Source organism: Plecotus auritus (genome assembly GCF_963455305.1).
Source record: "Plecotus auritus genome assembly, chromosome: 3".
In the NCBI taxonomy this organism is placed as follows: domain Eukaryota; kingdom Metazoa; phylum Chordata; class Mammalia; order Chiroptera; family Vespertilionidae; genus Plecotus; species Plecotus auritus.
Window position 1 is genome coordinate 26,055,498 of NC_137772.1, and position 16,071 is coordinate 26,071,568.

The 16,071-nt window shown below is 40.9% G+C and overlaps 1 protein-coding gene across 1 annotated transcript in view; it reads left to right on the forward strand.

Moving 5' to 3' along the window:
- The window catches only part of LOC308243474 (A disintegrin and metallopeptidase domain 3-like), a gene marked incomplete at both ends in the record, with an annotated part of 133,817 nt that overhangs the window by 36,840 nt on the left and 80,906 nt on the right, over positions 1–16,071 (forward strand). Inside the window, one exon of the mRNA XM_080659019.1 lies at positions 2,334–2,399. Within this exon, the coding sequence (XP_080515145.1) occupies positions 2,334–2,399 (66 nt within the window). The remainder of the gene's footprint in view (positions 1–2,333; positions 2,400–16,071) is intronic.

Below are 16,071 nucleotides of genomic sequence, written 5' to 3' on the forward strand. Positions count from 1 at the left end.
CTTATAAATGTGGATTTACAAATATATAGATTTGTTTTTAAACAAAAAATGATCTAACCATGTATGATTCTTTGAAATTTCCTTTTTTGTTCTTCAGAAGACAATGAATTCATTGAATTCTTTCGCTTATTAAATTACTAGTGCCCTGGTGCAACATTCTAAACACTGAAAGGAAATTAATTAGAAGGTTGTTGGCAAGGTGGGACTGGGCAAGACCAGCCAGACATGCCCTGGAGCCAACCTCCCATGGTCCCTCCCCAGCTGACTATGCCTGGGGTGGCACCCTGGTCAAAGGGCATCTGTGGAGTGAGTGGGGTACCTCTGGCAGGTGGGGTCTCTCGTCCTGGCATGCAGGGATTGGACCAAAACTGGCTCTCCAACATCCCCAAGGGTCCTAGATTGCAAGAGGGTGGTTCTCAGGTGACACACCCCAGAATCAGGCTCCCTCCTCTCTGGTTCCAGGGTGCATCACCCAAGAACCGCCTATGCCAAGTCACTGCAGCTCAGCAACTCCTGCGTTGAGCGTCTGCACCCTGGTGGTAGTGTGCGTCATACTGACCTGTTGGTTGGCCTGTCAGAAGGTCATTTAGCCTTTCAAATATATAGATTTTATGTGTCTTATTTTAAGTAATATTGGTTAGCATTGATTAGCATATTAAATATATGTAAAAATTGCCACTTAATTCTTGTTTAAATGTAGAATGATCAAATCTGGCTTTCTTTTTTTTTTTTTTTTCCCCACAAGGAAACACAGACATGAAAATTTATTGCAGTCACTTAACACATTGGTGTTAATATTTTTTCCCAACAGAAAAGAAAAAGGCATCTGGACTGTCTCCAGTTTGCCCTCACAGAAAAACCATAATCTACAGTTATCAGAAACTAGTTGGTAAATTAAAATATAGTAGCAACTTTTCAGAATCTTCTTTTTCATGAAACTCATTAGAGCATCATCTGTATGTCAAAGGATTCACTCTGGGGCTGCTGAAACCTACTGGAATGACCTCATCATCTTGTGAAGAACCTCCGGGGCCTCCTGGTTGTGTTGCTATGCTATGCCAGGGTGAGGGGACGACAGGGTGTGAGGACTCCTGTGGCATTCAGTCTGGGGGAAGGGGCAGAGGAAGGGGCCTGCAGTCTGCCCCTTCCAGAGGGAACGTAGTGGCCAGAGACCCAGGGTGCCAGCAGCAGGGGCCCATAGGGTCAGCACATTGTGAGCCTCCAGGGGACAAGGCACGGAGGGGCTCTCAGCCTTCACACGTGGAATCTGCTATCTCCACAGCTCCACTACCTCAGCCCCACCTTTGGTGCGGCATGGGGAAGAGGGGCCCCCACCTTCTGGGGGCCCCAGCCTGTTGGTGGGCCCAGCTCTGCCGGGAGCAGTGGCTACACCAGGCTGCTCAACTCACGCCCTGCTCCAGCAACCTGGCGCTTTCCTCTCACTTTATATTCCCACAATTATTATATGACTCAGGAATTTCATTTCTAAGTACCAAGAAAAATGAAAGACAAAATTGCACAAAGACCTATACATTAATATCAGCTTTATTTATAAAAGCTGAAATGTCTACAAATCATCAACAGGTAACTGTACAAGCAATGGGTATCTTCAATGGCACATTACTTAGGAAGACACTAATGAATTACTAATAATCACAACAGGGATGAATTCTGAATGAAAGAAACCAGATAGAAATGAGTACATGCCATATGCTTCCATTTATATGAAATTCTAGAGTAGATCATTGTAACCTATGTTGAAAAACAGCAGATCATTGGTTTCCTTGAGCCTGTGGCTATTGACTTGGAAGAGGGTAATGACAACATTCTTGGTCTGATTTATGGAAATGGTTACATGGCTGTATATATTAATACCAACAATGTAACTGTATACTTAAAATGGATGCATTTTATTGGGTGTAAGCCACAATGAAGTCAATATAAATAACTGAAAGTACAAAAAATGATGAGAAAATAGAGGCAATGTTTGGGGAAAGTTGATGGGAATTTGTTAGCTTGAAGGTTGGAGCAGGATTTTAGAGGAGGGTTTTGAGAGAAAGGAAACATGGCTTCTCCCTCAGCGCAGCAATGATTTTCTTGAAGATTCCAATGATCAAAAATATAAAGTAAAAGCTTCTGATTGATGCCTAAAATATTTGTTTGGATCTCACCTACTAATTAGTCGGCACCCGTTCTCTTATTTTCCTGTTTATCTTTATGTATCAATATTTATTTATCTATACCTCTGTGTGTGAACATATATAATGCACATAATTATAAACGATATATAATTTAAAAAATGTTTTATTTACCTTATGTCCTCTGTTTTACAGAAAAAATTGGATGTTACGCTATTGAAAAGAACTCTGAAAATACAAATCATTATGGATAAAGCTTTGGTATGCATTATTGATACATTTCATCATATCTTTGTTTTGTGTTTAAATGCAAAAGGAATAAGAAACATCCTTTCTTTGCAGTACAGATATAATTTAAAGTGTCAAAATGTGTATTTCAGTACAGCAGGGCATAAAGATATATCAATTGCCTCTTCTTAAAATATGGAGACCAGTATTTATGGTATTGATAATCTAAATCAGTATGCAATTCCTGTAACAGTGTATAACTTTGTATGTGTGGGAGGCTTCTACTACACCTATGGTCGGCAAACCGCGGCTCGCGAGCCACATGCAGCTCTTTGGCCCCTTGAGTGTGGCTCTTTCACAAAATACCACGGCCTGGGCGAGTCTATTTTGAAGAAGTGGCATTAGAAGAAGTTTAAGTTTAAAAAATTTGGCTCTCAAAAGAAATTTCAATCGTTGTACTGTTGATATTTGGCTCTGATGACTAATGAGTTTGCCGACCAATGTACTACACTATAATACATTGGATTATGACTAACTTCAGATATTTCCAATCCATCCCAATTTGTGGTTAAACTTTCTTAAATTGATTTCCATTTTAAAACAAGTATTTCTTTTATTACTCAATTGGTGATTCCTGTTATTGAGTATTTTTTTTTTCATAAGATTATTTTATACTTTATAAATACTTGTGATGCCTGGTGGAAGTTATATCCTATATAATAAAGATGCAATATGCAAATTGACCATCACTCCAACACACAAGATGGCCACCCCCATGTAGACACAAGATGTCCACCACAAGATGACCAGCAGGGGAGAGCAGTTGTGGGTGATCATGCCAGCAGGGGAGGGCAGTTGGGAGGGACCAGGCATGCAGGGGAGGGCAGTTAGGGGTGACCAGGCTGGCAGGGGAGGGCTGTTGGGGGGGACCAGGCCTGCAGGGGAGGGCAGTTGGGGGCAACCAAGACAGCAGGGGAGGGCAGTTGCAGGGGACCAGGCCTGCAGGGAAGGGCAGTGAAAGGAGACCAGGCCTGCAGGGGAGAGCAGTTGGGGGTGACCAGGCCTGCAGGGGAGGGCAGTTAGGGGTGACCAGGGCTGCAGGGGAGGGCAGTGTGGGGTGATCAGGCCTGCAGGTGAAGGCAGTTAAGGGTGACCAGGCCAGCAGGAGAAGGCAGTTAAAGGGGACCAGGCCTGCAGGGGAGGGCAGTTGGGGATGACCAGGCCAGCAGGGGGGACAGTTAGGGGTGACCAGGCCAGCAGGAGAGAGTAGCTACGGGTGACCAGGCTGGCAGGGGAGGGCAGTTAGGGGCAATCGGGCTGGCAAGGGAGGGAAGTTAGGGGTGACCAGGCCAGCAGGGTAATTCAGTTGGGGGCAACCAGGCCTGCAGCGGAGGATAGTTATGGGCAACCAGGACTGCAGAGGATATCAGGCTGGCAGGGGAGGGCAGTTAGGGGTGACCAGGCCAGCAGGGGAAGGCAGTTAGGGGCAATCAGGCCAGCAGGGGAGCAGTTAGGTGTCAATCAGACTGGCAGGGGAGTGGTTAGGGGGTGATCAGGCTGGCAGGCAGAAACAGTTAGGGGCAATCAGGCAGGCAGACAGGCAGGCAAGTTGTTGGGAGCCAGCAGTCCTTGATTGTGAGAGGGATCCCAGATTGGAGAGGGTGCAGGCTGGGCTGAGGGACACCCCAACCCCCGTGCACAAATTTTGTGGACTGGGCGTCTAGTATGTTAATAATGGGAAGAATTATTCATTGGAATGTTCATTTAGTTATGGGAATTCTTAACAAAGCCATATGGATTGGATGTTAAAAATTCTAATTTGTCTGTTAACACTGATATTTTTTCATCAGTCTCTCAATGACTGCCATAATGTCCTATTTTTTTATCTTTTTTAGGTTCTTCATAATTTAAAGTATTACATATGAATCCTTTTTCTCCCATTTTCATCTCCCAGCTCATTCCAACCACCCCTCTGCAAAGGCCTCAGCCCACCTACTGACTGTGTCCATGGGTTATACTTATATGCATGCATACAAGTTGTTTAGTTGATCTCTCCCCCGCCCCCATCCTCCCTGACTCCCCCTCCCTTCTCCAAGAGGTTGGATGGTCTGTTCAATGCTTCTATGTCTCTGGATCTACTTTCATTTATCAGTTTATGTTGTTCACTATATTCCACATATGAGTGAGATCATGTGATATTTATCTTTCTCCTAGTGGCTTATTTAGCTTAGCATAATGCTCTCCAGGCCCATCCATGCTGTTGCAAATGGTAAGAGTTCCATCTTTTTTACAGCAGCATAGTATTCCATTGTGTAGATGTACCATAGTTTTTTAATCTACTCATCTGGTTATGGACACTTAGGCTGATTCCAAATCCTAGCTATTGTAAATTGTGCCTTTATGAACACAGGGGTGCATATGTACTTTCTGTTTGGTGTTTCTGCTTTCTTGGGATATATCCCTAGAAGTTGGAATACTGGGTCAAATGGGAGATCCATTTTTAATTTTTTGAAGAAACTCCATACTGTTCTCTACAGTGGCTGCACTAGTGTGTATTTCTACCAGCGGTGCACAAGGGTTCTTTATTCTCCACATCCTAGCCAGGACTTGTCATTGGTTGATTTGTTGATGATAGTCATTCTGACACGTGTGAGATGGTACTGCATTGTCCTTTTGATTTACATCTCTAGGATGATTAGTGACTTTGAGCATGTTTTCATATGTCTCTTGGCCTTCTCTATGTCCTTTTTCATAAAGGGTCTAGTTAGGTCCTTTGCGCATTTTTTGATTGGATTGTTTATCTTCCTTTTGTTAAGTTGTATGAGTTCCCTATAAGTTTTGGAGAGAGATTAAAGCCTTATCAGATATAGCATTGGCAAATATGATCTTCTATGCAGTGGGCTTTCTTAATATTTTTTTTTTTCATTTTTTAAAAAAAATATATTTTATTGATTTTCTACAGAGAGGAAGGGAGAGGGATAGAGAGCTAGAAACATCAATGAGAGAGAAACATTGATCAGCTGCCTTCTGCACACCCCCCACTGGGGATGTGCCCGCAACCAAGGTACATGCCCCTGACCGGAATCGAACCTGGGACCCTTCAGTACGCAGGCCAACGCTCTATCCACTGAGCCAAACCAGTTAGGGCAGCTTTCTTAACATTTTGTTGATGGTTTCCTTTGCTGTGCAGAAACTTTTTTATTTTGATGTAGTCCCATTTTTTTTTTCTCCATAGTTTCTAGTGCTCTAGCAGCTGTATCAGTAAAGATATTTCTACAACATATGTTTAATATTTTGCTGCCTATGGATTCTTCTAATATTTGTATGGTTTCTTGTCTTACATTTAAATCCTTTACCATTTTGAGTTTATTTTTGTGCATGGTGTTAGTGGTGGACTAGTTTCATTTTTTTTTTTTTTTTTTGCACCTATCTGCCAATTTTCTCAACATCATTTATTGAAGAGACTATATTGTCTCCATCATATGCTCTTGCCTCCTTTGTCAAATATTAATTGAGCATAATGGCTTGGGTCGATCTCTGGGTTCTCTGTTCTGTTCCATTGGTCTATATGTCTGTTCTTATGCCAGTACCAGGTAGTTTTGAGAACTGGGGCTTTTAATATAGCATGATATTTGATATTGTGATCTCTCCAATTTTGCTCTTTTCTCTCAGGATTGCTGCAGCTATTTGGGGACTTTTTTTATTCCATATAATTTTTTTGGAGTGTTTGTTCTAGATCTGTGAAGTATGCTGTTGATATTTTAATGGGAATTGCATTGAATCTATAGATTGCTTTGGGTAGTATGGACATTTTAATGATGTTGATTTTACTGATCCATGAACATGGTATATTCTTCCATTTGTCTATGTCTTCCTCTATCTCTTTTTTCAATGTCCTGTAATTTTCTGAGTACAGATCTTTTACTTCCTTAGTTAAGTTTATTCCTAGGTATCTTAATTTGTTTGTTGTAATGGTAAATAGAATTGTGTTTTAGTTCCTCTTTTTGTGCTTCATTGTTGGCATATAAAAAAGCCATAGATTTCTGAGTGTTATTTTATATCCTGGTACATTGCCAAATTCATTTATTAAGTCTAATAGTTTTTTTATGGAGTTTGGGGGTTTTCTATGTACAATATCATGTCATTTGTGAATAATGATAATTTTACTTCTTTTTTTCCAATTTTAATGTCATTTATTCCTTGTATTTTTTAAATATATATTTTTATTGATTTCAGAGAGGAAGGGAGAGGGAGAGAGAGATAGAAACACAAATGATGAGAATCATTGATTGGCTGCCTCCTGCACGCCCCCTACTGGGAATTGAGCTTGCAATCCAGGCATGTGTTCTTGACCAGAATCAAACCCAGGACCCTTCAGACGATAGACTGACGCTTTATCCACTGAGCAAAACCATCTAGGGCTATTCCTTCTTCATGTCCGAATGCTATGGCTAGCACTTCCAGTACTATGTTGAACAGAATTGGCAAGAGTGGGCATCCCTGTCTTGTTCCTGTTCTTAGGGGAAATTGTTTTAGTTTTTGCCCATTGAGTGTGATGTTGGCTGTAGTTTTGCCATATAAGGCTTTTATTATGTTGAGGTATGATCTCTCTATTTCCACTTTGCTGAGAGTTTTATCAAGAAAGGGTGTTGGATTTTGTCAAATGCTTTTTCTCCATCAGTTGATATGATTATGTGATTTTGTCTCTCAATTTGTTTATGTGATGTATCAGTTTTATTGATTTGCGGATATTGTAACAACCTTGCATCTCTGGAATAAATCCCATTTGGTCATAGTGTATGATTTTTCTAATGTAATGCTGGATCTGATTTGCTAGAATTTTGTTGAGGATTTTAGCATCTATGCTCATTGGAGATATTATCCTATAATTCTCTTTCTTTGTAGTGTCTTTATCTGGTTTTGGGATTAGGGTAATGCTAGCTTCATAAAAAGAGCTTGGAAGTGTTTCTTCCTCTTGAATTTTTTTTGAATAGTCTGAGGAAGATAGGTTTTAGTTCTTCTTTGAGTGTTTGGTAAAACTCTCCTATGAAGTTGTCCAGACCAGGGCTTTTGTTTGCTGAAAGTTTTTTTGATTGCTGCTTCAATTTCATCTGTAGTTATATGCCTATTTAGGTTTTTTATTTTTTACTTTTCCTGTTTGAGTTTTGGAATATTGTATATTTCTAGAAATATGTCCATTTCTTCTAGGTTTTCCATTTTGTTGGAGTAGAGTTGTTTGTAGAATTTTTTTACAATTCTTTGTATGTCTGTGGGGTCAGTTGTTACGTCACCTCTTTTATTTCTGATTTTGTTAATTTGGGTCCTCTCACTTTGCTTCTTGGTGAGCCTGGCTAGAGGCTCATCGATTTTGTTTATCCTTTCAAAGAACTAGCTCTTGGTTTTATTGATCTTTTGTATTTTTTTTTGTCTCTATGTCATTTATTTCTGCTGTAATCTTTATTATTTCTTTCCTCCTATTTACTCTGGGCTCTTCCTGTTGCACCCTTTCTAATTCTTTAAGTTGCAGGATTAGACAATTTACTGCTATTTTTTCTTTCTTTTCTTTTTTTTTTTTTTTTTTTTTTTTTTTTGAGGTAAGCCTGTAGAGCTATGAACTGCCCACTCAGGACTGCTTTCACTGTGTCTCATAGATTTTGAATTATTGTGTTTTCATTGTCATTTGTTTCCAGAATGCTTTTATTTCTTCTTTTATCTCTTTGGTAACCTAATCATTGTTTAATAGCATGCTATTTAGCCTCCATATGCTTGTTTATTTTTGTTGTGTTTATTGTAGTTGATTTCTAATTTTATGCCATGTGATCTGAGAAGATGCTGGTATGATTGCTATCCACTTGAATCTGAAGAAACTTAGCCTGTGTCCCAATATGTGGTTTATCTTTGAAAATGTCCCATGTTCACTTGAGAAGAATGTGTAATCTGTTGCTTAGGGATGAAATGTTCTGAAGATGTCAATCAATTCCATCTGATGTAGTGAGTCATTTAACATTACTGTTTCTTTTATGATTTTTTGTTTAGGGGACTTATCCAGTGGTGTCAATGGGGTATTAAAGTCCCCTACTATGATTGTATTGCGGTTGATCTCTCCCTTTATTCATTCCAGAAGTTTTTTTTATGTATTTGGGTGCTCCTGTATTGGATGCATATATTTTTACCAGAGTTATATCCTCATGTTGAATTGCTCCCTTTAGTATTATGAAGTGCCCCTCCTTTTCTTTTGTCATGGCATTCTTGAGGTCTATCTATTGGGGTCTATTTGGTCAGGTGTAAGTATTGCTACCTCCACTTTTTTCTCATTTCCATTTGCCTGAAAAATTTTTTTCCATTCCTTCACTATCAGTCTGTGCAAATCCTTTGTTCTGAAGTGGGTCTCTTGTAGACAGTGGATATATGGGTCATCTTTTCTTATCCATTCAGCTACTCCATGTCTTTTGATTGGAGCATTTAATTAATTTATGTTTACTGTTATTATTATTATTTTTTTATTTTTTTTTAAATATATTTTATTGATATTTTACAGAGAGGAAGGGAGAGGGATAGAGAGCTAGAAACATCGATGAGAGAGAAACATCAATCAGCTGCCTCCTGCACACCTCCCACTGGGGATGTGCCCGCAACCAAGGTACATGCCCTTGACCGGAATCGAACCCGGGACCCCTCAGTCCACAGGCCGACGCTCTATCCACTGAGCCAAACCGGTTTTGGCTGTTTACTGTTATTATTAATAAGTACTCGTTTGTTGTCATTTTTATTCTTAATGTTTGTGTTTCTTCTTGCCTTTCTGTTTCTTCTTTTTAGAGCAGTCCCTTTAGCATTTCTTGAATTGCTGGCTTGGTGGTAATAAACTCTCTTAGCCCTTTTTTGTCTGTGAAACTCCTGACTCCACCTTCAATTTTGAATGGTAGCTTTGCTGGGTATAGTACTCTTGGATTCGGTCCCTTGCTTTGCATCACTTTGTATATTTTATTCCTTTCCCTTCTGACCTGGTGTGTTTCTGTTGAAAAATCAGTTGATATTCTAATGAGGGATCCCTTGTAGGTAACTTTCTGTTTCTCTCTGGCAGCCTTTAAGGTTCTTACTTTGCTACTGATGTTTTCCAATTTAATTATGATGTGACTTGGCGTTGGTCTTTTTGGGTTCATCTTGTTTGGGACTCTATGTCCTTCTTGGACTTGCATGGTTTTTTTCTTGCCAATATCAGGGAAGTTTTCTGTCATTATTTCTTCCAACAGGTTTTCTATTCCTTGCTTCACTTCTTCTCCTTTTGGTACCCCATTATGCAGATGTTGTTTCGTTTTGTGTTGTCCCAAAGCTCACTTAGGCTCTCCTCTTGTTTTTTAAGTTTTCATGCTGAAACCATGCTACCGTGGTGTCTGTGAGTAGGCAGCTGGAAGGAGGGAAGTCCAAGTTTCTACTTCCAGGGCCGTGCACCCTTGTTTGGATATGAGCACGCCCAGCTGGGGCTCAAGGGGGCACCCAGGAGCCACCTATAGGAGCATTGAGCTCAGTAGGCCTGCGTGCTTGAAAGGCACAACTGCAGTGTCTAGAAGTTGGCAGCCAGGGAGGGGAATGTCCCAGTTTTTGCTGCCTTGTGCCTTGGTTGAAATCACACATGCCTAGTGGAGGCTCACAGAGGCACCCAGGAGCCATCTGTCAGGATGGTAGGACTCAGGAGGCCTGCACTCTGGAAAGGCGTGACTGTGGTGTCCAGAGTTCTGCAGCTGTGAGGTGGGAACACTCAGTTTTTGCTGCTGCGTATGTGGTTGGATATGTGCACGCCCTGTGGCAGCTCACAGGGGCACCTGTGGTGCATTTGCCAGCATGGTGCACTGACGCACTCTGAAGGGCCCTGGCACTGAACCCGCATGACCTGAGGTGTCTGTGGCAGGTATCCAGGAAGAGGGAATTCAGAATTTCTACTGCTGGGACAGTGCGCCCTTGTTTGTATAAGAGGGCACTCAGCGGGGGCTCACAGCAGCACCCAAGCACTGCCTGTGGAGCGGTGGGCTTGGAAGGCCTGTACACTGGAAAAGCATGACTGTGGTGTTCAGAGGTCTGCAGCTGTGGGCTGGGAAGACTGAGTATTTGCTGCTGCGCCTGTGGTTGGATATGCGTGCGCCCAGTGGTGGCTCACAGGGGCACCCGGGGTGCATTTGCCAGTGTGGTGCACTGATGCACTCTGAAGGTCCCTGGCGCTGAAGCCGCGTGACCAAGGTATCCGTGGGCAGGTATCCAGGAAGAGGGAATTCAGAATTTCTACTGCCAGGGCAGTGCACCCCTGTTTGTATAAGAGCGCGCCCAGTAGGGGCTCAAAGCGGCACCCAAGAGCTGCCTGTGGAGCGACAGGCTCAGATGGCCTGCGCTCTGGAAAAGTGTGACTGTGGTGGTGTGTTTGTCAGCGTGGCACACTGATGCACTCTGAGGGGCCATGGCGTTGAAGTCGTGTGACTGAGGTGTCTGTGGGCAGGTATCCAGGAAGAGGGAATTCAGAATTTCTACTGCTGGGGCAGTGCATCCTTGTTTGTATGAGTGTACCCAGCAGGGGCTCACAGCAGCACCCAAGAGCTGCCTGTTGAGCGGTTGGCTCAGGAGGCCTGTGCGCTGTAAACGTGTGACTGTGGTGTCTGGAGGTCTGCTGCTGGGGAGGGGGGAAGTTGCACTTACTGCTGCGGGAGCTGTGCACCTTTGGAGGTGGAGGTCCTAGGTCTGCAGGTCTGCAGGTGGGGCAGCAGGATTTTGGCTGGAGTGGCTGCCGGGTCGGGGGCAGTGTCCAAGGCCTGTCTGGGTGGTGTTGTTGAGTTCCTAGAAGAGGCCACTCTCCCCTTCAAGATGGTGTGGGATCTGTGCCCGAGTCCCACAGTCCAGGGAGTGTCCGCGGTGGTGGTAGGTGCTCCCTATCCAGGAGAGTCTGGTCTGCCAGCCCCTGCTGCTCCTGCTGGATTTAATTGTCCCCCACTCATTCACACACACACCACACACATCAGTACACTCTCCTTTTACCCCCTCACTCACATCCTTTCCCTCACCTCTGTCCTTCCAGCCACCATCTTGTCTAGTCCCAAAATAAAGTTTTTAAATTAAAATTTCAATTTTTGCATCAAGAATTTAGGAAAGGAAAAAAGAATTTCATTTTTTACCATTTCCAAAGCTCTTTATATTTTTTGTAGACCTATGATTCTGATATTTCTGTTTAGTGTGTTGCATTCTCTTCATCTTTTGTTCATCTAAGTTAGCTTTATTTCATCTACACTTTTAAATATTTTAACATATTATTTGAAAATATTTTGAAACTTTTAAAGAGGTTTTAAGAATTAGAATAATACAAAGAAAACATCTATATTCTCTTTACCTAGATTTATAAATATTGTATCCTATTATTACTAGTGCTTTCTTCATTTGAAAGTTAGTTGTAAATTGCATCATGGAGATTTTTTTTTTTTCTTCCCAGTGTGAATGTATGTAGAAGATTATTAGCTTATATAACCACAATCAAGTTATCTATCTAAGGAAAAATAAAATTGTCAAAATAACTTTTGTCAAATCTAATATAACTTTACTGCATTGTGGTGGACAATATAATATATGTGGTACTATGTTTTATACCCAAAGAACTGTTTTTTGACCTAATATGAGTCAACAGATATAAAACTTCCATGTGTATTTGAAAAATATACATATTCCATTAGTGAATATAAGCTTTTATATATGTATATTATTTCAAAACTTTGCTTGAGTTTTCCAGCAGACATTGAGTGAGGGATGAATGATTACTCTGACACATGTTTCTGTGAAAGAGAGGGCTAATGGACTGCTCGGCTATAGGAATCAAACAGCCTCATTCGCCTGTCTCCTTAGGCTTTTATTGTAACAACAGCTTGAACTAAAATTAACTATTAGATACTATCAGTAGGGTAAGCATCCTTGAGAAGACACATGCGTAATGTCCTTTAAGCAAGGATGTTTTGAAGTCTAAATATAAAGATTCCAGTAAAACACCTGGGGGCTCAGACTTATTTGGAAAAGTCAAGGCAGGGTATGCTGCCTTTGGCAAGGTCCCCTGAAGGCCTCTGACCTTTCAGAGATTCCTCCTTACAGGCTTTCCAACCAAGTCCTGTGCTTCCCCACAGTTAACCTACAATTTAAATTATTAGTTGTTGTTGTGTACAACATTGTGTTTAGTAATTTATGTAACTTGCCAAGCAATCCCTTTAATAAGTCTATTATCCATGTGTACCATACATAATTATTATAATACTAGAGGACCAGTGCATGAATTCATGCATGGGTGGGGTCCGGGCCTGTCGGGAGGAGGAGATGGCAGGAGGTTGGCCAGCTGGCCTGCCCCAGTTGGGGCCCAATCAGGGCCTGATCAGGGCTAGGCTGGCTGGGGGGAGGGGCCATGGGAGATTTGTGGGCGGGCCCTGCCCCCAATTGGGGAGGGGGGGCAATTGGGGGTCAGCATCTGGGGGAGGGGCCATAGGAGGTTGGCTGGCTGGTGGGGGGCTGATCGTGGGTGGAGCTGGCTTGGGGGAGGGGCCGTGGGAGGTTGGTCTGCTGACCCCACCCCCTGATCGGCGGGTTCACTAGCCACAGTGGGTGTCATAGCGACCCGTCATTCTGGTCATTATGGCGTTCCGTTTACTGGCTTTTTATATATATAGATTATGGACTGTATTCCCTATGTCAACCAATGGTTGTTGGCGCCTATTCAACACCAACAGGAATCCCCAATTTGGGGTGTGGTGAAAATGAAAACTTTATTCAGTGCCAAAGAGGTCAATGGTCATACAGTACAGCTGTAAAAACAACATAGTGTGAGGCAGCCCTGGGGCCAGGCCCTTCTTTGGCTAGATAGCTCTGCTCCTTGCCAGTCTGCATTGCACTGCACTGGTCTGCTCTCCTGGACTTTGATCTGCTCTCTTCTGTGCCTGTCTGCTCTGGCCTGCTCTGGTTTTTTAGCTCAGCCAGGGAAACACAATCTTCAGTGTTTGGTGAAAAGGCAAAGTGTGCTCCAGGATCCAGAGGGCAGCTGGCTTATCTAGACAGAAATACATGCTCCTTGTTCCCCGATTATGCTATTCTAGACTCCAATTCCTTGCAGTTTGATTGGCCCAAATGGCATTGTCCTGATTGGTCAGAATAGAGCTGCTCTGGTTGGTCAGAGTTACACAGCTCTGATTGGATGGGGAAAGCCTCAGTCCTACCTGTTGGAAGAGGATTCCAGGAACTCCTTTATAAGGGCTGGCTCAGATGGCAGAATTACAGTGCATGCAGGTGATTAAGTGCAGGCTTCTCTCTTAAGTGCAGTTTTCATGAGAGGCCCCTGTGTAGAAATGGATGCTACCCTCGTTTTTTAATAATTTGAGCCTTGTAGCCACCATGAGCCCTTTTTAGTAGTCGTCTTTCTCAAGATTCACAGCTATGCAATACAAATTGACAGTTTTTTTTAAAAAAACTGGCAAATGGTACATCTTAATCCTAATCCCTGTTTTATGCATTCTCCCCTCCATCCCAAATGGCAACCATCAATTTGTTCCCTGTATCTAGGAGTTTATTTTGTTTTGTTGTGTATGTATATATGTATGTATGTATATTACACTTCAAGTGAAATCATATGGTATTTTTATTTAAAATATTTCATTTATTTTTTCTTTTATTTATTTATTATTTTTTAATTAAAAATTTCAATGTTAATCGTACACCTATGGATGAGGACAGTGGGGGGGGTGGGTAAGGGCAGAGGGTGGGGTGGGAATAATAATCTGAACAATAAAGGTTTATTAAATGCAAAAAATAATTCAATGTTCACATTATTACAGCTGTTCCCCTCTGCACCACCCCCACTTTACTTACCTCCTTCTCCCTTGGTCAACAGCAAACTATTGTCTCTGTCCATGCAGTATGCATATATGTTTTTTTTAGCTAATCCCTTCACCTTCTTTATTCACAGCCACACCCTCCCCTTGGGCACCTGACAGTCTCTCTTAAACTCTCTAGGTCCATCCATGTTGCAGCAAATGGCAAGATTTCATTTTTTATGGATGAGTAATATTCCATAGCATATATGTAACACATCCTTAACCATTCATCTATCAATGGACACATAGGTTGCTTCCATATACTGGTTTTGTAAATAATGTTGAATTGAACATAGCTTTTCAAATTATAGGACTGTTTTGGATTTATTTGGATAAATATACCTAGAACTGGAATTGATGGCTCATATGGTAGTTCTATTTTTTATTTTTTATTAAATTTATTGGGGTAACATTGGTTAATAAAATTATATAGGTTTCAAGTGTGCAATTCTATGATAAATTATTCGTATGTTGCATTGTGTGCCAGCCACCTAAAGTAAAATTTTTTTCATCACTATATATTTGATCCCCTTTACTCTATACCCACCTTCCTGTGGTAACCACCATACTGTTGTTCATGTCTATAAATTTTTGTTTGCTTGCTTTTTTAATTTTTTGAGGAACTCCCAAATTGTTTTCCATAGTGACTGTTGATCTATTGATGATAGCCATTCTGATGGTGTGAGTTAATATCTCACTATGGTTTTAATTTGCATCTCTCTGATGATGAGTGACATATCTTTTCATGTGCATGTTGACCATCTGTATGTCTTCTTTGAAGAAGTGTCTATTCAAGTCCTCTGCCCATTTTTAAGTCAGGCTTGTTTTTTTAATGTTATAAATTGTATGAATTTCTTATATATTTGGGATATTGACCTTTTATCAAATATATCATTGGCAAATGTCTTCTTATATTTAGAAGATTGATTTTCATATTTTGATGGCTTCATTGCTGTGCAAAAACTCTTTAGTTTGATGTAGACCCATTTGTTTAATTTTTCTTTTGTTTCCTTTGCTTGAGGGGACATTTCCAAAATTATATTACCCAGAGTGAAGTCAAATAGTTTACTGCCTATGTTTTCTTCTAGGAGTTTAGGGTTGGGGTATAAGATTTCAGTCTTTAATCTATTTTGAGTTTATTCTTATACCTTTTTGCAACAAGGAAATGATATAGTTTCATTGTTTTCATGTGTCTGTCCATTATTTCCAGATCAGTTATTGAAGATACTATCTTTACCCCATTGTATATTCTTGCCTCAGTTGTCATACATTAATTAACCATATAGCTGTGAATTTGTTTCTGGGCTCTCTATTTTGTTCCATTGGTCTATATGTCATGGAGTACAATGCTGTTTTTATTACAATAGCCATGTAGTATAATAACAGGTAACCTGATACTTCCAACTTTGTTCTTTCTTAAGATTACTTTGGCTATTAAGGGTCTTTTTGGTTCCATATATATTTTGGGATTATTCTAGTCTGTGAAAATGCCATTGGTATTTTGGTAGGCATCTCCTTAGATTTTTAGATTGCAGTGGGTAGCATGCACATTTTAAGATATTAATTCTTTCTATGCATGAACAGGATATATCTATCCAGTTATATCTTCTTCAATTTATTTCTTTAATGATACATAGTTTTCCAAGTACAGGTGTTTCATCTTCTTGGTAAAATTTAATCCCAAGATACTTTATTCTTTAGATGCAGTTGTAAATGGGATTTTTTTCTTAATTCTCTCTCTGTTAGTTTGTTATTGGTGTATAAAAATACAACTGATTTCTGAATAATCAATATTGTATTTTGCTACTTTACTAAATTTATTTGTTAGA